The sequence below is a fragment of the Zalophus californianus genome, chromosome 2 (genome assembly GCF_009762305.2).
Source record: "Zalophus californianus isolate mZalCal1 chromosome 2, mZalCal1.pri.v2, whole genome shotgun sequence".
Classification (NCBI taxonomy): domain Eukaryota; kingdom Metazoa; phylum Chordata; class Mammalia; order Carnivora; family Otariidae; genus Zalophus; species Zalophus californianus.
The window spans coordinates 42,612,083-42,639,355 of NC_045596.1; the positions used below are offsets into that span (position 1 = coordinate 42,612,083).

At 40.0% G+C, this 27,273-nt stretch overlaps 1 protein-coding gene across 1 annotated transcript; it reads left to right on the forward strand.

Moving 5' to 3' along the window:
* The first annotated feature begins 20,525 nt into the window (after positions 1-20,525).
* Positions 20,526-22,010, forward strand: LOC113925345 (E3 ubiquitin-protein ligase makorin-1-like). The gene has a single exon (XM_035726317.1). It carries the CDS (start codon positions 20,536-20,538, stop codon positions 21,790-21,792), a length of 1,257 nt encoding a protein of 418 aa, XP_035582210.1. The 5' UTR covers positions 20,526-20,535; the 3' UTR covers positions 21,793-22,010.
* The last annotated feature ends 5,263 nt before the right edge of the window (positions 22,011-27,273 follow it).

Consider the following 27,273-nt stretch of genomic DNA (forward strand, 5'->3'; position numbering starts at 1 on the left):
CTCAGCATAACACCCTCCAGTTCCATCCACGTCGTTGCAAATGGCAAGATCTCATTCCTTTTGATGGCTGCATAATATTCCATTGTGTATATATACCACTTCTTCTTTATCCATTCATCTGTCGATGGACATCTTGGCTCTTTCCATAGTTTGGCTATTGTGGACATTGCTGATAGAAATATTGGGGTGCATGTACCCCTTCGGGTCCCTACATTTGTATCTTTGGGGTAAATACCCAGTAGTGCAATTGCTGGATCGAATGGTAGCTCTAATTTCAACTGTTTGAGGAACCTCCATACTGTTTTCCAGAGTGGTTGCACCAACTTGCATTCCCACCAACAGTGTAGGAGGGTTCCCCTTTCTCCACATCCCTGCCAACATCTGTCGTTCCCTGACTTGTTAATTTTAGCCATTCTGACTGGTGTGAGGTGGTATCTCATTGAGGTTTTCATTTGGATTTCCCTGATGCCGAGCGATGTTGAGCACTTTTTCATGTGCCTGTTGGCCATTTGGATGTCTTCTTTGGAAAAATGTCTGTTCATGTCTTCTGCCCATTTCTTGATTGGATTATTTGTTCTTTGGGTGTTGAGTTTGATAAGTTCTTTATAGATTTTGGATACTAGCGCTTTATCTGATATGTCATTTGCAAATATTTTCTCCCATTCTGTCGGTTGTCTTTTGGTTTTGTGGACTGTTTCTTTTGCCGTGCAAAAGCTTTTTATCTTGATGAAATCCCAATAGTTCATTTTTGCCTTGGCTTCCCGTGCCTTTGGCGATGTTTCTAGGAAGAAGTTGCTGTGGCTGAGGTCGAAGAGGTTGCTACCTGTGTTCTCCTTTAGGATTTTGATGGACTCCTGTCTCACGTTTAGGTCTTTCAACCATTTGGAGTCTATTTTTGTGTGTGGTGTAAGGAAATGGTCCAGTTTCATTCTTCTGCATGTGGCTGTCCAATTTTCCCAACACCATTTGTTGAAGAGACTGTCTTTTTTCCACTGGACATTCTTTCCTGCTTTGTCAAAGATCAGTTGACCATAGAGTTGAGGGTCCATTTCTGGGCTCTCGATTCTGTTCCATTGATCTGTGTGTCTGTTTTTGTGCCAGTACCATACTGTCTTGATGATGACAGCTTTGTCATAGAGCTGGAAGTCTGGAATTGTGATGCCGCCAGCTTTGCTTTTCTTTTTCAATATTCCTCTGGCTATTTGGGGTCTCTTCTGGTTCCATACAAATTTTAGGATTATTTGTTCCATTTCTTTGAAAAAAGTGGATGGTATTTTGATGGGGATTGCATTGAATGTGTAGATTGCTCTAGGTAGCAGTGACATCTTCACAATGTTGGTTCTCCCAATCCATGAGCATGGAACGTTTTTCCATTTCTTTGTGTCTTCTTCAATTTCTTTCCTGAGTATTTTATAGTTTTCTGAGTACAGATCCTTTGCCTCTTTGGTTAGATTTATTCCTAGGTATCTTATGGTTTTGGGTGCAATTGTGAATGGGATTGACTCCTTGATTTGTCTCTCTTCTGTCTTGTTGTTGGTGTATAGGAATGCCACTGATTTCTGTGCATTGATTTTATAGCCTGCTACTTGACTGAATTCCTGTATGAGTTCTAGCAGTTTCGGGGTAGACTCTTTTGGGTTTTCCACATACAGTATCATATCATCTGCAAAGAGTGAGAGTTGGACTTCCTCTTTGCCGATTTGGATGCCTTTGATTTCTTTTTGTTGTCTGATTGCTGTGGCTAGGACTTCTAGTACTATGTTGAATAGCAGTGGTGAGAGTGGACATCCCTGCCGCATTCCTGACCTTAGGGGAAAAGTTCTCAGCTTTTCCCCATTGAGAATGATATTCGCTGTAGGTTTTTCGTAGATGGCTTTTATGATATTGAGGTATGTACCCTCTATCCCTATACTCTGAAGAGTTTTGATCAAGAAAGGATGTTGTACTTTGTCAAATGCTTTTTCTGCATCTATTGAGAGGATCATATGATTCTTGTTCTTTCTTTTGTTAATGTATTGTATCACGTTGATTGATTTGCGGATGTTGAACCAGCCTTGCAGCCCAGGGATAAATCCCACTTGGTCATGGTGAATAATCCTTTTAATGTACTGTTGGATCCTATTGGCTAGTATTTTGGTGAGAATTTTTGCATCCATGTTCGTCAAGGATATTGGTCTGTAATTCTCCTTTTTGATGGGGTCTTTGTCCGGTTTGGGGATCAAGGTAATGGTGGCCTCATAAAATGAATTTGGAAGGTTTCCTTCCATTTCTATTTTTTGGAACAGTTTCAGGAGAATAGGTATTAATTCTTCTTTAAATGTCTGATAGAATTCCCCTGGGAAGCCATCTGGCCCTGGGCTTTTGTTTCTTGGGACATTTTTGATGACTGCTTCAATTTCCTTAGTGGTTATAGGTCTGTTCAGGTTTTCTATTTCTTCCTGGTTCAATTTTGGTAGTTGATACATCTCTAGGAATGCACCCATTTCTTCCAGGTTATCTAATTTGCTGGCATAGAGTTGCTCATAACATGTTCTTATAATTGTTTGTATTTCTTTGGTGTTGGTTGTGATCTCTCCTCTTTCATTCATGATTTTGTTGATTTGGGTCATTTCTCTTTTCTTTTTGATCAGTCTGACCAGGGGTTTATCAATCTTGTTAATTCTTTCAAAGAACCAGCTCCTAGTTTCGTTGATCTCTTCTACTGTTCTTTTGGTTTCTAGTTCATTGATTTCTGCTCTGATCTTTATTATTTCTCTTCTCCTGCTGGGTTTAGGCTTTATTTGCTGTTCTTTCTCCAGCTCCTTTAGGTGTAGGGTTAGGTTGTGTATTTGAGACCTTTCTTGTTTCTTGAGAAAGGCTTGTATTGCTATATACTTTCCTCTCGGGACTGCCTTTGCTGTATCCCAAAGATTTTGGACAGTTGTGTTTTCATTTTCATTGGTTTCCATGAATTTTTTTAATTCTTCTTTAATTTCCTGGTTGACCCATTCATTCTTTAGTAGGATGCTCTTTAGCCTCCATGTATTTGAGTTCTTTCCGATTTTCCTCTTGTGATTGAGTTCTAGTTTGAAAGCATTGTGGTCTGAAAATATGCAGGGAATGATCCCAATCTTTTGGTACCGGTTGAGACCTGATTTGTGACCTAAGATGTGATCAACTCTGGAGAATGTTCCATGGGCACTAGAGAAGAATGTGTATTCCGTTGCTTTGGGATGGAATGTTCTGAATATGTCTGTGAAGTCCATTTGGTCCAGTGTGTCATTTAAAGTCTTTATTTCCTTGTTGATCTTTTGCTTAGATGATCTGTCCATTTCAGTCAGGGGGTTGTTAAAGTCCCCCACTATTAATGTATTGTTGTCAATGTGTTTCTTTGCTTTTTTTATTAATTGCCTTATATAATTGACTGCTCCCATGTTCGGGCATAGATATTTACAATTGTTAGATCTTCTTGTTGGATAGACCCTTTAAGTAGGATATAGTGTCCTTCCTCATCTCTTATTACAGTCTTTGTTTTAAAATCTAGTTTGTCTGATATAAGGATTGCCACCCCAGCTTTCTCTTGGTGTCCATTAGCATGGTAAATGGTTTTCCACCCCCTCACTTTCAATGTGGGGGTGTCTTTGGGTCTAAAATGAGTCTCTTGCAGACAGCATATTGATGGGTCTTGTTTTTTAATCCAATCTGATAGCCTGTGTCTTTTGATTGGGGCATTTAGCCCATTCACATTCAGGGTAACTATTGAAAGGTATGATTTATTGCCATTGTATTGCCTGTAAGGTGACTGTGACTGTATATTGTCTGTGTTCCTTTCTGATCTATGCTGCTTTTAGGCTCTCTCTTTGCTTAGAGGACCCCTTTCAATATTTCTTGGAGGGCTGGTTTCGTGTTTGCAAATTCCTTTAGTTTTTGTTTGTTCTGGAAGCTTTTTATTTCTCCTTCTATTTTCAATGACAACATCCTAGCTGGATATAGTATTCTTGGCTGCATATTTTTCTCGTTTAGTTCTCTGAAGATATCTTGCCAGTCCTTTCTGGCCTGCCAGGTCTCTGTGGATAGGTCTGTTGCCAATCTAATATTTTTACCATTGTAGTTTACATATCTCTTCTCCCGAGCTGCTTTCAAGAGTTTCTCTTTGTCTCTGAGACTCGTAAGTTTTACTATTAGATGTCGGGGTGTTGACCTATTATTATTGATTTTGAGAGGGGTTCTCTGTGCCTTCTGGATTTTGATACCTGTTTCCTTCCTCACATTAGGGAAGTTCTCTGCTATTATTTGCTCCAGTATACCTTCTGCCCCTCTCTCTCTTTCTTCTTCTTCTGGGATCCCAATTATTCTAATGTTGTTTTGTCTTATCGTATCACTTATCTCTCAGATTCTGCCCTCGTGATCCTGTAGTTGTTTCTCTCTCTTTTTCTCAGCCTCTTTATTTTCCATCATTTGGTCTTCTATATCACTGATTCTCTCTTCTGCCTCATTTATTCTAGCAGTTAGTGCCCCCATTTTTGATTGCACATCAATAGCCTTTTTGATTTCGACTTGGTTAGATTTTAGTTCTTTTATTTCTCCAGAAAGAGCTTCTCTAATAACTTCCACGCTTTTTTCAAGCCCAGCTAGTATCTTTAAAGTCATGATTCTGAACTCTAGGTCCGACATCGTACTAATGTCCGTATTGAGTAGGTCCCTGGCTGACGGTACTACTTCTTGTTCTTTTTGCTGAGGTGATTTTTTTTGTCTTGTCATTTTGTCCAGAGGAGAATAGATGAATGAGAGAACAAAATGCTAACAGGTTTACAACGTCCCCAGCAAATATACTGTATACAAATCAGAAAAGACCTGAAACCAGGGGAAAAGAAAGGGAAAGAAAGAAAAAAGAAAGAGAAAAGAAAAAAAAGATAAAAACAAAAACAGAACAATACAAAAAAAGCAGAATATGATCAAATATGATCAGGCTAGTGCATAGATCAGTGCCACACACTAGATTTTGGGCGTATTTTGGTCTGTTAGAAAAAAGTGCCTCCTAAAATTTTAAAGGAAGAAAGACATATATGTACAAAATAAGGGTTGATACAATGAAGGGATAGAAGATGATTGTAAAGATGAAAATTATAAAAGATTTTAGAAAAGGAATTGATAAGATAAGAAGTTGTTTGAAAAAAGAAAGAAGAAGATTTAAGGAAAAAAAAAGGGAGAGAATGTGATCAGGCAGGAGACTAGAACAGAGCCATACACTAGTGATTTAGGGTATATTTTGATCTGTTAGAAGAAACTGGATCTCAAAATTTTAAAGAGAGAACAACTTATATATATATGCCAAAAATAAGGGTAACTACTATGAAGGGATAAAATATGACTCTAAAAATGAAAAATAAAAAAAAAATTTTTTTTAAAAAGAGATTGATAAGATGTTGGTTGAAAAAGGGAAAAAGAAAAAGAAAAAAAAACAGTTAACAAAAATTAACTTTGATGAACTAATGAATCATGGTAAAAAAAATCCATGAATTCTATGTGCAGTATTCCCCTAGCGCTGGAGTTCTCCCGTTCTCCTTGATCAGTAAACTTGGTCTTGGCTTGCTGGCTGTTTGTGCTGATCTTCTGGGGGAGGGGCCTGTTGCTGTGGTTTCCAAATGTCTTTGCCGGAGGCTGAATTGCCCCGCCCTTGTCGGTCCGGGCTAAGCAAGCTGCTCGGGTTTGATCTCAGGAGCTTTTGTTCCCTGCAAGCTCCCGGTACAGCCTTGGAGGACCAGGGCAAAAATGGTGGCCTCCTAATCTCCACCCAGAGGAGCTGAGAACTCAGGGCCCCGCTCCTCAGTGCGCCCACAGAGAAAAGCAGTCAATCACTCCCGTCTCCCCGGTCTCCGGCCGCACTCCGTGCTCACCCGGCCTGTGACCGAGCGTTCTATCTCTGGCACCTGACTCCGTGTGGAGTCTGCAAACCCAGCAAAACTCTGCGGTGCACTCCCGCACCGTTCCTCCCTGGGGAGGAAGGGGAGTCTCCCCGGCTCTGCCGCTTGTTGGGTCCCTGCTGGAGGAGCAGTGGCCCGACTGGGCCGCGGATCACAGTTTATGGCAACCCCGAGCTGAGAGCCCGCGCCTCGGCTCCCTCTCTGCAGCCGGCTTCCCCGCTCCGATACCTGGGAGCTCTGCCGCACTCAGGCACCCCCGGTCTTTCTGTGACCCCAAGGGTCCTGAGACCACACTGTCCTGGGAGGATTCCACCCCCTGCTTAGCCACTGCAGCGACGTCCCTCAGCGGAGCCGACTTCTAAAAGTTCCGATTTTGTGCTCCGCGGCTCTATCACTTGCCAGAAGCGGCCGACGGAGGCCCCTCCCCCGCCGCCTATCCTCCCGAATATCTCCTCGGATTCACTTCTCCGCACGTCCTACCTTCCAGTAAGTGGTCGCTTCTCTGTTCAGAGAGTTGTTGCTACTCTCCTCTTCGATCTCCTGTTGAGTTCATAGGTGTTCAGAATGGTTTGATCCCTATTCAGCTGAATTCCTGAGATCAGACGAAATCCAGGTCTCCTACTCCTCCGCCATCTTGCCCCCTCCCCTTTGTTTTGGTTTTTGATAGTAGCCAATCTAATGAGTGTGAAGTTATACCTCACTGTGGTTTTGATTTACATTTCCCTAATGATTACTGATTTTGAGCATCTTTTCATGTGCTCATTGGCATTTGCATATCTTCTTTGGAGAAATGTCTATTCAAATCCTTTGCCTGTTTTTTAATCAGGTTGGATGCTCTTTAATGTTGAATTTTAAGAGTTCTGTATATATTCTGGATATCATTTTCTTATCAGATATTTGATTTGCATGTATTTTCTTCCATTCCTTCAGTTGCCTTTTCACTATGTTGATATTGTCCTTCAATGAAGGACAATAATTTTAATTTTTTAAAAAGAGTTGTATTTTATTTATTTGAGAGAGAGAGAGAGAGAGGGCATAAGTAGGCAGAGTGGCAGGAAGAGGGAGAAGGAGAAGCAGGCTCCCCGCTGAGCAGAGAGCCAGATACGGGGCTTGATCTTAGGACCCTGGGATCACGAACTGGGCCAAAGACAGATGCTTAATGACTGAGCCACCCAGGCACCACCAAAAGTTTTAATTTTGATGAAGTCAAACTTAATTTTGTTTTGTTTGCTGTGCTTTTGGTGTCATATGCAAAAAATTATTGCCAAATTCAATGTCATCAAGGTTTTTCCCTATATTTTAAGAGTTTTATACTTTTAGCTCTTATGTTTGGGTCTTTAATCTATTTTGAATTTATTTATTTTAAAAATAATTTTTATAATTTAATTGAAAAAACACATAACATAAAATTTACTGTCTTAAGGTATGGGGGTTTATGGCTTCAACATATGAATTTGAGGGGGACACAGTTCAACCCATAATGGCAGGATTTCCACCCTTAGGCTGTATTGACATCTGTAAACCAAAGTGATCTTTAAGCAAATATTCTTTAATTATCTGATTTATCTGCATAAATCTCTTGAACAAATTGAGCCCAAACCAACCAACCAACCAACCAACCAACCAACCAAACAAACAAACAAACAAACAAAAAATTCTGGCTTCTTTCCTTTCATAGTATATTTTATGATCTGTGTAACTGCAGTGACTAATCCCCCACCCCAAACCTGAAACCCCCAACATTCTACTTGGCTTCTCCTCAAAGAAACAGCAGCTTGAAGAGTCACCAAACTAGGAGCTTCTGTATGTTTGAGTCACACATATACTCTGAAGTGGCTTCTTTAGGGGCGCCTGAGTGGCTCAGTTGGTTAAGTGTCCGACTCTTGATTTCAGCTCAGGTCATGATCTTGGGGTCGTGAGATCGAGCCCTGCATTGGGCTCTATGTTTAGCAGGGAGTCTGCTTGTCCCTCTCCCTCTGCCCCTCCACCCACTCTCTCTCTCTCTCTCTCTCTCTCTCTCTCTCTCTCTCTCAAATAAATAAATAAATAAATAAAAATTTTAAAGTGGCTTCTTTAAAAACTATCGTAAAAACACTATCATTGAATTGACCATCATGACCATTTTGTGGTATACAGGTCAGTAGTATAAAATACGTTTGCATTATTGTGAAACAGAGCTCCAGAACTTTTCATCCTGCAGAACTGAAACTCTATATCCATTGAACAACAACTCCATTTTTCCTCTCACCCCAGCTCCTGGTAACCACCATTCTACTTTTACTATATCAATGAATTTGACTGCTTTAAACACCTCATACAAGTGGAATCATACAATATTTGTTCTTCTGTGTCTGCCTGTATTGCATGGATGTGGGTTTTTGTGATTCGTCCTGCATAACCAACCACCCCGACCTGCATGGTATGCAGGCAGGCTAAAAAATGTTGTTTGTGAGACTTGTGCTGCAGAAGTAACCTTGGGAGCCTGATCAGTTGACATGAGTTGGTCTCCAGGTCAGATTGGCCCTTCTGGTCTGGACACCAAGAGCTGTCAGTCTTACCTTGCATCCCCCCCAGCTTCAGGCTGGGCTGGCCCCCCAGAATGGAATCCAGAAGGGGAGGCAAGCACACCTAGCTCACACTTCTTGAAGATGTAAGGACATGATAACATAGGAATGCAGCTCGCTCCAAACTGCACGTAGGCAAACAAATGTTTAACTTCAGAGCCCATCATTTGCTCTATAAATATGGCCCTTGTGGGATTGGTCAGTTGGAAGAGTCACCTGAGGGGAGGACATTCCGACGACGAGGCCTCTCAATTGGGACTGGCTGTCTCCACAGGGCTTCCCCAGTGGATGAGATTGGATGTTTTAAGTATGTGATTTGATGTCATTTTGTCTTATTCTCCTTTACTGCTTACTATTGCCCTCATCTATGCACAGGCTTCCCTTTTCTTCTTTTCTGTTTCTATTAGATTTTTATAATATCAATAAAGTGGTTTTTCCCCTTCGAAATTGAGAGTGCAGCTGCTGTGAATCTTTTGTTTAGAACACTGCCTTATTTCACTTAGCATGTTTTCAAGGTTCATCCATTTTGTAACATGTGAAAGGTTGCATGGTATTCCACTGTGTTTATATACCACATTTTGTTAATCGGTTCATCCACTAATGGACATTTGGGTTGCTTCCACCTCTTGGCTGTTGTGAATAGTGCTGCTAAGCATATGGATGTGCAAATGTCTCTTTGAGATCCTGCTTTAATTTCTTTTGGATATATATCCAGAAGTAGCATTGCTGGGTCATATGGTAGTTCTATTTTTAATTTTTTGAGGAACCGCCGTACTGTTTTCCGTAGCGGTTGTACCATTTTTTACAATCCCACCAAGAGCATAGAAGGATTCCAACTTTCCATATTCCTCCCAATACTTGTTATTTTCTGTGATTTGTTTGTTTGTTTTTTGTAGTAGCTCTCCTAATGGTGTAGAGTAATGTCTCATTGTGATTCTGATTTGCATTTCTCTAATGATTAGTGATACTGAACATCTTTTTAAATACATGTTGGCTATTAGTATATCTTCTTGGGAGAAATTTCTATTCAAGTCCTTTGCTCATTTTTAAATTGGATTATTTGATTTTTTGTTGTTTAGTTGTAGGAATTCTGAATATATTCTGAATATTGTTTACTTGTAGGAATCCTGAATATATTCTGAATTGTGTCCCTTATGGGAAATATCATTTGCAAATACTTTCTCCCATTCTGTAGGTTGCCTTTCACTTTGTTGATTCTGTTCTTTGATGCACAGAAGTTTTCAATTTGTTTTGTTCCTGTTTGTCTATTTTTTCTTTCATTGCTTATGCTTTTGGTGTCATATCCAAGAAATCATTACTGAATCCAATGTCATAAAGATTTTCCCTATGATTTCTTCTAGGAGTTATATATTTTTAAGTCTTACATTTAGGTCTTTAATCCATTCAGCGTTACTCTTTGTTTATGGTGTAAGGTAAGTGTCCAACTCTATTCTTTTGTATGGGGATATCCATTCTTCCAAACTGGATATTCAGTTGAAGTTACTGTCCCTTCCCTATTGAATGCTCTTGGCACACTTATTGAAAATCATTTGAGGGGCCCCTGGCTGGCTCAGTCAGTAGAGCATGTGACTCTTGATCTCCAGGTTATGGGTTTGAGCCCCAAGTTGGGCAGAGAGAATACTTAAAAATTTTTTTTAAAACTTAAAAAAAAAAAGAAAAAAGAAAGTCATTTGACATTTATTTCTGGGCCATCTGTTCTATTCTATTGTTCTGTACATCTGTCTTTCTGCTAGTACCACTGTTTTGATTTGTAGTTAAGGGTATTCTTTTTCGTTTGTTATATAATGTATTATTTGTTTCAGGGATACAGGTCTGTGATTCATCAGTCTTACACAATCACAGTGGTCACCATAGCACATACCCTCCCCAATGTCCAACACTTAGCCACCCCATCCCTCCCACCCTCCACCCCCCCCCAGCAACCCACAGTTTCTTTCCTGAGATTAAGAGTCTCTTAAGATTTGTCTCCCTCTCTGGTTTCGTCTTGTATTTTTTCCTTTCTTCCCCATGATCCTCTGCCTTTTTTCTCAAATTCCACATATCAGCGAGATCATATGATCTTTTTTTTAAAAGATTTTATTTATTTATTCATGAAAGAGAGAGAGAGAGAGAGAGGCAGAGGGAGAAGCAGGCTCCCAAGGAGCAGGGAGCCCGATGCGGGACTCGATCCCAGGACCCTGGGATCATGACCTGAGCTGAAGGCAGACGCTTAACCATCTGAGCCACCCAGGGACCCGAGATCATATGATTATTGTCTTTCTCTGATTGACTTATTTTGCTTAGCATAAATACCCTTTAGTTCCATCCATGTCGTTGCAAATGGCAAGATCACATTTTTTTTTATGGCTGCATAACATTCCATTGTATATATGTATACACACACACACACACACACACACACACACACACACACACACACACACACACACCACATCTTCTTTATCCATTCATCTGTCAATGGATATCTGGGCTCTTTTCAGAGTTTGGCTATTGTGGACATTGCTGCTATAAACATCGGGGTGCATTTGCCCCTTAGGGTCACTACATTTGTATCTTTGGGGTAAATCCCTAGTAGTGCAATTGCTGGGTCATAGGGTAGCTCTATTTTCAACTTTTTGAGGAACCTCCATAATGTTTTCCAGAGTGGCTGTACCAGCTTGCATTCCTACCAACAGTGTAGGAGGGTTCCCCTTTCTCTGCATCCTCACCAAAATCTGCCATTTCCTGACTTGTTAATTTCAGCTATTCTGACTAGTGTGAGGTGGTATCTTACTGTGGTTTTGATTTGGATTTCCCTGATGCTGAGTGATGTTGAACACTTTTTCATGTGTCTTTTGGCCATTTGGATGTCTTCTTTGCAGAAATGTCCATTCATGTTTTCTGCCCATTTCTTGATTGGATTATTTGTTCTTTGGGTGTTGAGTTTGTTGTTATTTATAGATTTTGGATATTGGCCCTTTATCTGATATGTCATTTACAAATATCTTCTCCCATTCTGTCAGTTGTCTTTTGGTTTTATTGACTGTTTCCCTTGCTATGCAACAGATTTTTATCTTGATAAAGTCCTAATAGTTCATTTTTGCCCTTGCTTCCCTTCCCTTTGGCGATGGGTCTAGGAAGAAGTTGCTGCAGCCGAGGTCACAGACATTGCTGCCTGCCTTCTCCTCTAGGATTTTGATGGATTCCTGTCTCACATTTAGGTCTTTCATCCATTTTGAGTCTATTTTTATGTATGGTGTAAGGAAACGGTCCAGTTTGATTCTTCTGCATGTGGCTGTCCAATTTTCCCAACAGCATTTGCTGAAGAGACTGTCTTTTTTCCATTGGATATTCTTTCCTGCTTTGTTGAAGATTAGTTGACCATAGAGTTGAGGGTCCATTTCTGGGTTCTCAATTCTGTTCCATTGATCTATGTGTCTGTTTTTGTGCCAGTACCATACTGTCTTGATGGTTACAGCTTTGTAATAGAGCTTGAAGTCCAGAATTGTGATGTCACTGGCTTTGGTTTTCTTTTTCAACATTCCTTTTGCGATTCAGGGTCTTTCTGGTTCCATACAAATTTTAGGATTATTCGTTCCAGCTATGTGAAAAAAAATTGATAGTATTTTGATAGGGATTGCATCGAATGTATAGATTGCCCTAGGTAGCATAGACATTTTAACAATATTTGTTCTTCCAATCCATGAGCATGGAATGTTTTTCCATTTTTTGGGGTCTTCCCCAATTTCTTTCATGAGTGTTCTATAGTTTTCTGAGTACAGATCCTTTGCCTCCTTGGTTAGGTTTATTCCTAGGTATTTTATGATTTGGGGTGCAATTGTAAATGGGATTGACTCCTTAATTTCTCTTTCTTCTATCTTGTTGGTGTATAGAAATACAACTTATTTCTGTGCATTGATTTTATATCCTGCCACTTTACTAAATTCCTGTATGAGTTCTAGCAGTTTTGGGGTGGAGTCTTTTGGGTTTTCCACATAAAGTATCATATCATGTGCAAAGAGTGAGAGTTTGACTTCTTTTTTGCCGATTCAGATGCCTTTATTTTTCTCTTTGTTGTCTGATTGCTGTGGCTAGGACTTCTAATACTATGTTGAATAGCAGTGGTGAGAGTGGACATCCCTGCCATGTTCCTGACCTTAGGGGGAAGGCTCTCAGTATTTCCCCATTGAGAATGATATTCGCTGTGGGTTTTTCATAGATGGCTTTTATGATATCAAGGTATGTACCCTCTATCCCTACACTCTGAAGAGTTTTAATCAAGAAAGGATGCTGTACTTTGTCAAATGCTTTTTCTGCATCTATTAAGAGTATTATATGGTTCTTGTCCTTTCTTTTATTAATGTAGTATATCACATTGATTGATTTGCAGATGTTGAACCACTCTTGAAGCCCAGGAATAAATTCCACTTGGTCGTGGTGAATAATACTTTTAATGTACTGTTGGATCATATTGGCTAGTATTTTGGTGAGAATTTTTGCATCCATGTTCGTCAGGGATATTGGTCTGTAGTTCTCCTTTTTGATAGGGTCTTTGTCTGGTTTGGGGATCAAAATAATGTTGGCCTCAAAAAATGAGTTTGGAAGTTTTTCCTTCCATTTCTATTTTTTGGAACAGTTTCAGAAGAATAGGTATTAATTCTTCTTTAAATGTTTGGTAGAATTCCCCTGGGAAGCCATCTGGCCCTGGGCTCTTGTTTGTGGGGAGATTTTTGATGACTGCTTCAATTTTCCTTGCTGGTTATGGGTCTGTTCAGGTTTTCTATTTCTTCCTGGTTCAGTTTCGTAGCTTATACATCTCTAGGAATGAATCAATTTCTTCCAGATTGTCTAATTTGTTGGCGTATAGTTGCTCATAATATGTTCTTATGATTGTTTGTATTTCTTTGGTGTTGGTTGTGATCTCTCCTCTTTCATTCATGATTTCATTTATTTCGGTCCTTTCTCTTTTCATTTTGATAAGTCTGGACAGGTGTTTTTCAATCTTCTTAATTCTTTCAAAGAACCAGCTCCTAGTTTTGTTGATCTGTTCTACTGTTCTTTTGGTTTCTATTTCATTGACATCTGCTCTCATCTTTACTATTTCTCTTCTCCTGCTGGGTTTAGGCTTTATTTACTGTCCTTTCTCCAGCTCCTTTAGGTGTCGGGTTAGGTTGTGTATTTCAGATCTTTCTTGCTCCTTGAGAAAGGCTTGTATTGCTATGTACTTTCCTCTTAGGACCGCCTCTGGTGCATCTGAAAGATTTTGAACAGTTGTGTTTTCATTTTCATTGGTTTCCATGAATTTTTTAATTCTTTAATTTCCTGGTTGACCCATTCATTCTTTAGTATGATGCTCTTTAGCCTCCATGTATTTGAGTTCTTTCCAAATTTCCTCTTGTGATTAAATTTTAGTTTCCAAGTGTTGTGGTCCAAAAATATGCAGGGAATGATCCCAATCTTCTGGTACCAGTTGAGACCTAATTTGTGACCCAGGATGTGATCCATTCTGGAGAATGTTCCATGTGCACTGGAGAAGAATTTGTATTCTCTTGCTTTGGGATGGAATGTTCTGAATATATCTGTGAAGTCTATCTGGTCCAGTGTGTCATTTAAAGCCCTTATTTCCTTGTTGATCTTTTGCTTAGATGATCTGTCTATTTCAGTGAGGGGGATGTTAAAGTCCCCCACTATTATTATATTGTTATCAATGTGTTTCTTTGCTTTTGTTATTAATTGCCTTATATAATTGGCTGCTCCCATGTTAGGGGCATAGATATTTACAATTGTTAGATCTTCTTGTCGGATAGACCCTTTAAGTAGGATATAGTGTCCTTCCTCATCTCTTATTACAGTCTTTGGTTTAAAATCTAATTTGTCTGATATAAGGATTGCCACCCCAACTTTCATTTAGTGGAACTAATAGATCACAAATGGGACACTTGTTTACAATATAATAGATGAAGCAAATAAGGCTGAGCGTTGCCTTATTCTGCCTTGAACAGGACCTTGAATGACTCTAATTTTTCCTTCTCTACGTATGTCCACAAATGAGTGAGAAAGGGCCATAAGTATTAGATTTTGTGGGTTACAAGTAAATTTTAGTAACTAGTTGAATTCACAATTATGGAATCTGCAAATAATGATCAACTGTATATAGAAGTAAAATACATGCAACAATAGCACAGAAGCTGGAAGAGAAGCTTTCACTGAGGGATACTGTTGTGAGGTTCTTATACAATAGGTAAAGTCCTTATGCTATAGGTGGTATAATACTATATTTATACTACAGTTGGTATAGTATTTCTTGAAGGGAGACTGGTAATAAGGATGCATACTCTAAACCAAAATGCACTAACCAAACCAAGCCAAAACAAAACAGAAGAGACAAAAAGATATGCAACTAATAAGCTAATAAAGATTATATAAAATGGAATAATAAAAAGTAATGCTAGTGAGATATCAAGGACTATGGGAACCAAACAGTTCATTAATGAAAACATAATGACTGAAGAAAGAAATAGACTGAATTTGAAGTATTGTTTTATATTCTGAGCATATTATTATTATTAGATTATATTTATTCATTTGAGAGAGAGAGAGAACAGAAGCAGGGAGAGAGGCAGAGAGAGAGGGAGATGCAGACTCCCCGTTGAGCTGGGAGCCCAATGTGGGGCTCAATCCCAGGACCTGAAGATCATGACCCAAGCCAAAGGCAGACATTTAACCATCTGAGCCGCCGAGGCACCGCTTTTCTGAGCATATTATAAGATGGACATACTGGTGGGATACCTGAGTGGCTCAGTCGGTTAAGTGTTTGCCTTTGGCTCAGGTCATGATCTCAGGGTCCTGGGATTGAGCCCCACATTGGGCTCCTTGCTTAGCAGGGAGCCTGCTTCTCCCTCTGCCTGCCACTCCCCCTGTTCATGCTCTCTCTCTGACAAATAAATATATAAATCTTTTTTTTTTTTTTAAAGAAGAACAAACTGGAATTTCTTCTGGGGAGGAAAGCCAGTACATGCAGTGTTGGTGTTTGTTTCCCCTTCTTCCAAGAATAGTATGGCTCCATCCTCTCCTTATGTAACCCTAATCACCAAGAGCTTATATTGTTGAGGGATAACTGCCCTGGCATAAGGCAGTTTTTAGTCTAGGATGTAATTTTTTTCCATCTGATTAGTTTGTGATGATTACCTGGTGTCACCATGCTGGAATATTTCATGTTATGTTTGAAATAAAGTCTTCAGGGCTACTCACTAAGTAATGCCAACCTATTTCCATGGAATTAACTAAGAGCAAACCTCAAAAACTACTCATGGATTTATGCACAGAGCCAATGTGGACAGCCTTTCTGAAGAGATGAGGAATATGTTAGTAAATGTAAAAAGTGAAGAGTTAAAAACATATCTTTGAAGAAAACATATTTTTAAAAAATGCTGGGAAATATAGTCACCCAAATATTAATATAAAGTTTACTGAGATGGAGTTTTAGAAATGCTAATTCATAAATGTAAAATTGCTTCCCCAAACTGTAAAGAGCTAGGAAAAAATCACAAAGAATAAAAATAATCACAAAAAAATGTTAATTCTTGTTACCTGTTTGGAACGATTGTTCTGGAAGACACTAAAAAAAAAGTTGTGTTTGGATTAGTTCTTGAGTAGCATAAGAATACTGTGCATTAAGAATGAGTTCTTGGTCAGTGTCTGAAATATTTTTATTTTATTTTTGAATTTATTATTTCCCCTGTAGTGTGATATATACAGAGACATCTAAGACAGGGATATATACAGAATGTTTGTGTTTTTTAAAAACACTTTCCTCCATGTTGAAAGCTTTATAGCACCAAACAATTTCTCTTCAGTTGTTTTTATTTCCTAGACTTTCCTTATGAAGTTGAAGTTGGTAAATCTCTTCCTCAATAGCACACAGAATCGGGTATGGTCTGAGAAGTGGCCATGCCTTAGCAAAAGTTCCATTCTAAACATCCATTTCTGATAAAAATTCTTAGTATGCTAGAAACACAAATAATAATAATAATAAGTGTTATTATTATTATTATTTTAAGTAGGCTCCATGTCCAGCATGGAGCTCAACATAGATCTTGAACTCCCAACCCTGAGATCAAAACTGAGCTAAGATTAAGAGTTGGACACTTAACCTACTAAGCCACCTGTGCACCCCCAGAAAGAAGTTATTTTAAACTTGATAAAGGATATTTGTCAGACTCTAATGGTAAATATCTTCCTGAGTTGTGAAAAATTTACAACATCCCCATTAAAGCTGGGAACAAGAAAAGCTGCCCACTGTAATCATTTTACTTAATGCTTCTGTTAGGTTCTAGCAAGCCATAAGAAAGGAAAATGAATCAAGAGGTACCAATATTGGGACACCTGGGTGGCTTAGTCAATCGAGTGTCTGCCTTCGGCTCAGGTCATGATCCCAGGGTCCTGGGATCGAGTCCCACATCGGGCTCCCTGCTCAGCGGGAAGCCTGCTTCTCTTCTGCCTGTCAGTCCCCCAGCTTGTGCTTTCTCTTTCCTTCTCTCTCTTTCTGACAAATAAATTAAAAAAAAATTTTTTTAAAGAGGTACCAATATTAAAAAGGAAGAGATTTAATTATATAAACGTAAATATGTGTATATATATTTGTGCAAAGACCTAAATTGTTACTCAGATGCATAGGAAAAGTTACCAAAAAGTTTCCAAGCTTTTGAACTCATGAAGTCCAACAGCTCAATAACATTCCTCAAAAAAGCTATTTGGTGGGCAGAAAGCATGTACTTTTCTTTCAGTCTACTGAGAAATTCACAAACCTGTAGGTAATTGTGTAAACCACGTGTAAATCATTCTGAAATTCAGAATACAGTATTTTTTTAAAAATAGAAGTGGTCTATGTAAAATTAAGTAGATTCTGAATTTACAGACTATGTTGTTCTCTAATAGACCTTGAACTTAAAATGAAGAAATATGATAATACCTTTTTTCTTTGTATTCCTTTTAAGCAATACAAATGAAATCATATATTTCTCAGACCTCTCATAAAGCTGCACAATTTCATAGGTTATATTTAAAAATAAGCCTTACTTCAATCTTATCAAGAACTTCAAAACTGTGATGCTTGGTTGGCTCAGTTGGTTAAGCGTCTCTTTCAGCTCATCTCATGATCCCGGGGTCCTGGAATCAAGCCCTGCATGGCGCTCCCTGCTTGGCAGGGAGCCTGCTTTTCCCTCTCCCTCTGCCTGCTGCTCCCCCTGCTTGTGCTCTCTCTCTCTGTCAAATATATAAATAAAACCTAAAAAAAAAAAATAAGAACTTCAAAACTTTTCCACCACTTTGAAGTGACTTGCTGCCATGAAATGCATACTGAACTAGAAGATTAAAGCCTCTCCTGGGTTTTAGCTCTCACTCCTTTACCTATGAGCTGTGTGTCCTTGGGCAATATTTAACCTCTCTGATCTGCAGTTTCTTTTATCTGTGAAGTTGAGGGTTGTAAAGATTAAATGAGATAACTTATGCACAGTGCTTTGCAAGCTATAAAATGCTGTGCAGATATTGCATTTTGAGGCAGGGTAACCAAATCCCAACAGCTGTGGAGGATTGAAAATAAAAGATAAAATTTTTATATCGTGGGCTTTATGCAATAAACAAGAAGATGGAAAGAATGGTAACAGATGTTGAGATTTTGTCATCAGAGGTGTGGCTGAAGGAGTTAAGGCTCCTAAGCTAAGGAGCCACAAGCTCAGGGTGCAGAGGTGAGGCATCACGATTTACCTCCTGCCCTGTGGAAGTCCTACTGTATTATTTGACTTTCAGTAGTGTCAGGATTTGCTGGGGTGGCAATCCTTATATCAGACAAACTAGATTTTAAACCAAAGCCTGTAATAAGAGATGAGGAAGGACACTATATCCTACTTAAAGGGTCTATCCGACAAGAAGATCTAACAATTGTAAATATCTATGCCCCTAACATGGGAGCAGCCAATTATATAAGGCAATTAATAACAAAAGCAAAGAAACACATTGACAACAATACAATATAGTGGGGGATTTTAACACCCCCCGACTGAAGTGGACAGATCATCTAAGCAAAAGATCAACAAGGAAATAAAGACTTTAAATGACACACTGGACCAAAAGGACTGCACAGACATATTCAGAACATTCCATCCCAAAGCAACAGAATACACATTCTTCTCTAGTGCCCATGGAACATTCTCCAGAATAGGTCACAAATCAGGTCTCAACCGCCACCAAAAGATTGGGATCATTCCCTGCATATTTTCAGACCACAATGCTTTGAAACTAGAACTCAATCACAAGAGGAAAGTCAGAAAGAACTCAAATACATGGAGGCTAAAGAGCATCCTACTAAAGAATGAATGGGTCAACCAGGAAATTAAAGAAGAATTAAAAAATTAAAGAAAAGCAAAGCTGACGGCATCACAATTCCAGACTTCCAGCTCTATTACAAAGCTGTCATCATCAAGCCAGTATGGTACTGGCACAAAAACAGACACATAGATCAGTGGAACAGAATAGAGAGCCCAGAAATGGACCCTCAACTCTGTGGTCAACTCATCTTTGACAAAGCAGGAAAGAATGTCCAAGGGCAAAAAGACAGTCTCTTCCACAAATCGTGTTGGGAAAATTGGACAGCCACATGCAGAAGAATCAAACTGAACCATTTCCTTACACCACACAAAAAATAGACCTGAAATGGTTGAAAGACCTAAATGTGAGACAGGATTCCATCAAAATCCTAAAGGAGAACACAGGCAGCAACCTCTGTGACCTCGGCTGCAGCAACTTCTTCCTAGAAACATCGCCAAAGGCAAGGGAAGCAAGGGCAAAAATGAACTATTGGGACTTCATCAAGATAAAAAGCTTTTGCACAGCAAAAGAAACCATCAACAAAACCAAAAGACAACCGATAGAATGGGAGAAGATATTTGCAAATGACATATCAGATAGAGGACTAGTATCCAAAATCTATAAGTAACTTATCAATCTCAACACCCAAAGAACAAATAATCCAATCAAGAAATGGGCAGAAGACATGAACAGACATTTTCTCAAAGAAGACATCCAAATGGCCAACAGACACATGAAGAAGTGCTCAACATCGCTCGGCATCAGGGAAATCCAAGTCAAAACCTCAATGAGATACCACATCACACCAGTCAGAATGACTAAAATTAACAAGTCAGGAAACGACAGATGTTGGCGGGGATGCGGAGAAAGGGGCACCCTCCTACACTGCTGGTGGGAATGCAAGCTGGTGTGACCACTCTGGAAAACAGTATGGAGGTTCCTCAAAAAGTTGAAAATAGAGCTACCATATGATCCTGCAATTGCACTACTGAGTATTTACCCCAAAGAGACAAATGTAGGGATCCGAAGGTGTACGTGCACCCCGATGTTTATAGCAGCAATGTCCACAATAGCCAAACTGTGGAAAGAGCCTAGATGTCCATCGGCAGATGAATGGATAAAGAAGAAGTGGTATATATATATATATATATATACACACACAATTGAATATTATGCAGCCATTAAAAGGAATGAGATCTTGCCATTTGCAACAACGTGGATGGAACTGGAGGGTGTTATGCTGAGCGAAATAAGTCAATCAGAGAAAGACATGTATCATATGAGCTCACTGATATGAGGAATTCTTAATCTCAGGAAACAAACTGAGGGTTGCTGGAGTGGTGGCGGTTGGGAGGGATGGGGTGGCTGGGTGATAGACACTGGGGAGGTTATGTGCTATGGTGAGTGCTGTGAATTGTGCAAGACTGTTGAATCACAGATCTGTACTTCTGAAACAAATAATGCAATATATGTTAAGAAAAAAAAAAGAAGATAGCAGGAGGGGAAGAATGAAGGGGGGGAGAGAGCCATAACCTTTTCTGCTCGCGAGTCCTTTTTTTTTTTTTTTTGTCCCTGTGCTTTGATAAGACCACGGTTTTTGGCACCGAACAGATCTCAAAGAATTTTCTTGGCCGTCGGCTCTGAACCCCACCACGACAAACAACATCAAAAGCAGGAGGGAAACCTTGAACGTAAGGTATTTCATGCATGGAGTTTGTAAGGAAGGAGATAACTGTCGCTACTCACATGACCTCTCTGACAGTCCTTACGATGTAGTGTGCAAGTATTTTCAGCGAGGATACTGTATTTATGGAGACTGCTGCAGGTATGAACATAGCAAGCCTTTGAAACAGGATGAAGTGACTGCTGTAGATCTAACTGCAAAATCATCCCTTGCTGCTTCCTCAAGTCTCTCATCAGGCGTTGGACCAGTTGTTGAAATGAATACGGGCGAAGCCGAGTCAAGAAATTCAAACTTTGCAACTGTAGGAGCAGGTTCAGAAGACTGGGTGAATGCCATTGAGTTTGTTCCTGGGCAGCCCTACTGTGGCTGTATTGCCCCTTCCTGCACTGAAGCATTCCCGCAGGGCTCAGTGACCAAGGAAGAATTGGAGAAAGAGCAAACAGCAGCAGAAACCAAGCAGCAGCTTTGCCCCTATGCTACGGTCGGAGAGTGCCGGTACGGGGAGAACTGTGTGTATCTCCACGGAGACTCCTGCGACATGTGTGGGCTGCAGGTCCTCCATCCGACTGATGCCGCCCAGAGATCGCAACATATAAAATCTTGCATTGAGGCCCATGAGAAGGACATGGAGCTCTCATTTGCTGTCCAGCGCAGTAAGGACATGGTGTGTGGCATCTGCATGGAGGTGGTCTATGAAAAAGCCAACCCCAGTGAGCGCCGCTTTGGGATTCTCTCCAACTGCAACCACACTTACTGTCTCAAGTGTATTCGCAAGTGGAGGAGTGCTAAGCAATTTGAGAGCAAGATCATAAAGTCCTGCCCAGAATGCCGGATCATATCTAACTTTGTCATTCCAAGTGAGTACTGGGTGGAGGAGAAAGAAGAGAAGCAGAAACTCATTCAGAAATACAAGGAAGCAATGAGCAACAAGGCGTGCAGGTATTTTGATGAAGGACGTGGGAGCTGCCCATTTGGAGGGAACTGTTTTTACAAGCATGCGTACCCTGATGGCCGTAGAGAGGAGCCACAGAGACAGAAAGTGGGAACATCAAGCAGATACCGGGCCCAACGAAGGAACCACTTCTGGGAGCTCATTGAGGAAAGAGAGAACAGCAACCCCTTTGACAACGAAGAAGAGGAGGTTGTCACCTTTGAGCTGGGCGAGATGTTGCTTATGCTTTTGGCCGCAGGTGGGGACGACGACCTGACAGACTCTGAAGACGAGTGGGACTTGTTTCAGGATGAGCTGGAAGATTTTTATGACTTGGATCTATAGCAGCTTGACGTGGCATGTGAACTGGTCTGCTGAGCCCCAGACAGTAGCTGTCCCCTGAGGTGGGGTGGCAGTGCCCGAGTTTCTCTCCTAGGCAGGCCGATCAACTCCAGGTGCTGTCGTGATCCTACTTACCCAGGGCCTGTCTCAATCCCTCACCTTTTCCCAAGGAGTGTGTTTTTTTCTCTGTTAAAAAAAAAAAGTTACAAAAATAAATCTTAAAGCTAAAAAAAAAAAAGAATGAAGGGGGGGAAATTCGAGGGGGAGACAAACCATGAGAGACAATGGACTCTGAAAAACAAACTGAGGGTTCTAGAGGGGAGGGGGGTGGGGGGATGGGTTAGCCTGGTGATGGGTATTAAAGAGGGCACATTCTGCGTGGAGCACTGGGTGTTATGCACAATGAATCATGGAACACTGCATCAAAAACTAATGATGTAATGTATGGTGATTAACATAACAATAAAAATTTAAAAAATAGTGTCAGGTTTTTAAAAATGTTTTATTTATTTATTTGAGATAGAGAGAGAACACACAAGTGGAGGGAGGGACAGAGGGACAAGCAGACTCTCCACTGAGCACAGAGACCGATGTAGGCTCCACCTGGGGCTGGAAGCGGGGCTGGATCCCAGGACCCCGAGATCACTACTTGAGCCGAGGTCAGATGCTTAACCAGCTAAGCCACCCAGGCTCCCCTCAATAGTGTCAGATTTTTAAAAAATATTTCTCTTTTATTCACACACAAGTTGTCAATCTCCCCTCACCCATTTTTCTTTCCTCATAACATTCCCTTAACCTAAAAACCAGAAAGGGGGAAGGCTATCTTCAGATGGGCCCTTGGCTGACTTCTCCACTTGTAGAATCTTTCCAAAGAGGGGTAGTTGGCATTTGGATGTGGCCTCAGAACATAAGTCAGCACATGTATGGGGGGGATGGGGAAGGCTGGGGAGGAATCTGAAGTATATGGAAATAGAACAGAAGGACAACAGACAATTGTTCAACCTTTGAGCACATATGCACTGGAAGGTATTGAGTAGCAAGTTTGGATGCCTGTGGAAATTCTCAGAAAAGGATGCTCATGACAAGAGAAGTGGGGAGTTGATGCCTAAGTTAGAAAACTGCTCAGGAATGCACAAATTAAGATTGATGTTTGGAACTCCAATTTCCATACTTTCTATTGTTTCTTTTTCATAATAATGAGTCTGTCTTTCTACCTCTCTTTATTCAATCAAGTAAGACACAGTGAGTTTAATGAGTTTTGATTTTCCCAGTCAGGAAGACCTGTCAATATTTCATAAGCAAGCAGAAAGAGGCGCTAAAAGAACCCTATTAAAATATTTTAGTCACTTCTGAAGATCCAAAGGCAGTTCCTTTTTGCTAAGCTTTATTCTCTTTTATGAATTCCTCTCTTCGCAGATTTGTCTTTTGTGATCACTCTGAGATCAAACAGCTCATACAATGTACATGAGTCAGTTTTACTGATCCAGCCCCATAGCCTGTTGCCTTGCCTTCCTAGCTGTCAAGCTGCAATTAAGTTGTCAAAAATGTTCAGCTTGCTACCTATTTATAATGTAAACAAATGGTTGCTAATATCAAACTATTTGTGACTACAGGATTTTTACACATTTTCTTGGCTAAAAGGGCATTCTTAAAAAAAAAAAAAAAGAAACTCCAAAATAGTTGAGGTTTTGAGTAGAGACATGAAGATTTAATGTGAGTTGTGATTTTTGTCGTAATAAAGAGTGAAGCAAAGTTTTTGAGAGAGCTGAGCTGTTTCATCATGTTAATCAACAGATATATGTATGATTATTATAACATCACTGTCTCCATGGGTGTGGCTTCAGTAAATTGAAAATATTACATTTACTTTACATAATTATAATTGTGCTGTTCTGGATGCTCCTTTAAATTTTTTGTTTTATTTTTCCAGCTTTATTGAGGTATAATTGACAAATAACGTTGTGTATATTTAAAGTGTACAACGTAATAATTTGCTCCTTTTTTTGTCTATTTATACTCACATGTGTATGGGGGAAAGCTTTCGTTCAAATATAGTGGGGTAGAATTGTTACCGTATCTATGTGTTCTCAATCAAATATTAGTTATATTTTGGTGTTTAGTTATATTTTACCCTCTTGTTAGGGTCATCTAAAAATCCAGGTTGGGTGGGGTTTTTTGCCCTGTCTAGCAAATGAGTTGAGGCCCAGGCTTTGGTTGGAAGCATTGACTTTACTGCTGTAACTCTCTTTTGCTACATGACTCTTTTGCCCAGAACAGTTCTCCCCATCTATCAGACTCTGATGCTTTGGGCAGGCTCAAAGACATCAATATGGTAGGCCTCTCTACTGACCACTAACTCAGCCATAGTGACCCTCCCTGCTATTCCCAAGGCTGAGGTAGTCAGGCAACACCTCACGGAGATGTTGTCATTTGAGTTAGATGGAAGGAAGTGAAGAGTCATCAGATGGGTATCTGAGAGAATAGCATTCCAGGCAGAAGGGAGAGTCTGTACAAAGGCCCTGAGGCAGGAGGTTGCCTGGAATGTTTGAGGAGTAGCCAAGAGGCCAGATCAGCTACAACAGAGTAAGGGCTGGGAAGGGTAGTAAAGGCAAGATCATAGCAGTGTAGGGCTCTGGAGGCCACTGTTTACGCTGCATAAAATGGGGGAACTACTGAAGTGTTTGAAGAGTCAGTCTGGCCTGTGTGGAGAACAGCCATGAACAGTAAAGTTTATTTCTCACAGCTCTGGAGGCTGGACGTGTGAGATTAGGGTGCCGGCATACTCAGGCAAGGGCTCTTCTGGGTTGTAGACTTCTTGTTATATCCTCAGGGGGCAGAAGGGCCAAGGAACATTCTGAGGCCTCTTTTATAGGAGTGCTAACCCCACTTATGAGGGCTCTGCTCTCATGACTTCATCATCAACCAAAGGCCCCAGCTCCTAACACCATCACCTTGGGAGTTAAGATTTCAACATATGAATTTATGGAGAACACAAACATGCAGACCTAAGCAAACAGAGCGATTATAAATCAGACCATATTAAGAAGCATCTCATGGGTGGCTCAGTTGTTAAGTGTCTGCCTTTGGCTCAGGTCATGGGCTCCCTGCTCGGCGGGGAGTCTGCTTGTCCCTCTCCCACTCCCCCTGCTTGCGTTCCTGCTCTCACTGTCTCTCTCTGTCAAATAAATAAATAAAATCTTAAAAAAAAAAAAAAGCATCTCATGAATGCCTTTTCAGTATCTGTTTGGGTTCTTCTCTCATCTGGACAGCACCTAGATTTTTTTTTTTAATTGTTCCTCTCCTTCCCTTTCTTTTTTTTTTAATTTTTTATTATGTTAATCACCATACATTACATGATTAGTTTTTGATGTAGTGTTCCATGATTCATTGTTAGCACCTAGATTTTTCTCCGGGGAATCCATTCTTCCTCCTTGGAGTAGTCAGGTGCTTTGGTTAGTGTGGACCCCACCTCTTGCTCTAAAGGAAGGCTTTACTTGCCATAAGTCAATCAATGTTTCTTTGGAGACGTCAAGGAGATTCCTAGTAAATGTCATCTTTTCCCTGCCTAGGTCTGAGCAACTGGAAAAATAAAACAAAGAGTAAATACGAAGATCCCAAACAGCACTTCTATTGTCTTAGAGGCCAGAGTAGGGCATGCAGCTCAGGTCTGTTGACCAAGTGGACTTACTAATACTCAGCCCCAAATTATACAGACTTGGGCACTGAGTCACCGGTCAGCTATGGACTTTGACAGGTCCTGCTACATAGAGTAACGGAAGGGAACTCCTGTTCTCTGAGAGGGAGTCTGCTCCCAAAAGGAAGGGCAGAGCTGCATAGAGCATTCTCACCTAGGCTTTACAAAATTCCAATCAGATGAGTTGGTCCCATCTTCCCAGGAGCAGAGAGAGGCTAGAGAGGCTGGAATTAATCAAAGCACCATCAGGAGTGGGAAAAGGCATTCTCCATAACAAATGCAATTTTATCCCTCTTGCTACAGCAAGATTGGCTCAGGATGGATAGTAACCCAGGCCTAAGCCAATCAATCTGTTGACATTTCCTACCTTCAAATGGCATTCTTGATATAAGATAAAGAGTCCTAAAATTTGTATGGAATCACCAAAGATTCTGAATAGCCAAATACTGAGAAAGAAGAACAAAGCTAGAGGCACCACACTCCTTGATTTTAAACTATATTACAAAGCTATAGTAACCAATATAGCTTTAGTTATATGTATATAATATATATTATATATTTTATTTATTATTAATTTATTAATTTATTAATTAATTAATTAATTAATTAATTTATTTATTTATTTATTTATTTATTTATAGCATAGTATTGGAAGAAAAAGAGACACATAAATCAATGGAACAGAATAGAGAGCCCAGAAATAAACCCATGCATACGTGGTCAATTAATTTATGACAAAGGATCCAAGAATATACACTGGGGAGAGGACAGTCTCTTCAATTAAATGGTGTTGGGAACACTGAAGAGCCAAATGCAAAAGAATGAAACTGGACCACTATCTTATACCATCAACTCAAAATGGATTAGGGGCACCTGTGTGGCTCAGTCAGGTAAGCGTCTGACTCTTGATTTTGGCTCAGGTCATGATCTTAGGGTTGGGAGAACAAGCCCTGCATTGGGCTCCATGCTCAGTGGAGAGTCTGCTTTAGAGTCTCTTCTTCTCCCTCTGCCCCCTCCCCCACTCACTCTCCTCTCACTCTGAAACAAATAAATAAATAAAATCTTAAAAAAACAACAAAAAACCCCAAAATGGATTAAAGACTTAAATGCAAGACCTGAAACTCCTGGAAGTGACCAGGTGTTAAGTTCCTTGATATTGGGGCAATGATTTTTTTGGATTTGACACAAAAAACAAAGGCAACACAAGCAAAAATCAACAAGTGCGACTACATCAAACTAAAAAGCTGCTGCACAGCAAAGGAAACCATCAAGAAAATGAAAAGGCAACTTATGGAGGAGAAAATGTTTGCAAATCATATATTTAATAAGGGGTTAAAATCCAAAATAAATATAGAACTCCTACAACTCAACAGTAAAAAAACCAAACAATCAATTAAAAAATGGATAGAAGATCTGAATAGACATTTTTTTTTCAAAGAAGACATACAGATGACTAACAAGAATATTTTAAAAGTTACATTGAAATTGTACCTTTTGAAGTGTACCAACAGATACATTGAAAAGGTGTTCAACGTTACTAATCATCAGGGAACTGCAAATCAAAACCACAATGAGATGTCATCTCACTACTCTTAGAATGGCTATCACCAAAAGACAAGAAATGACAAGTTTTGGTGAGGATGTGGAGAAAAGTGAACACTTGTGCACTAATAATGGGAATGTAAATTGGTGCAACCATGGAAAACAATATGGAGGATCCTCAAAAAATTAAAAAGAGAACTATCAGATGATCCAGCAATTCCACTCCTGGGTATATACCTGAAGAAAGT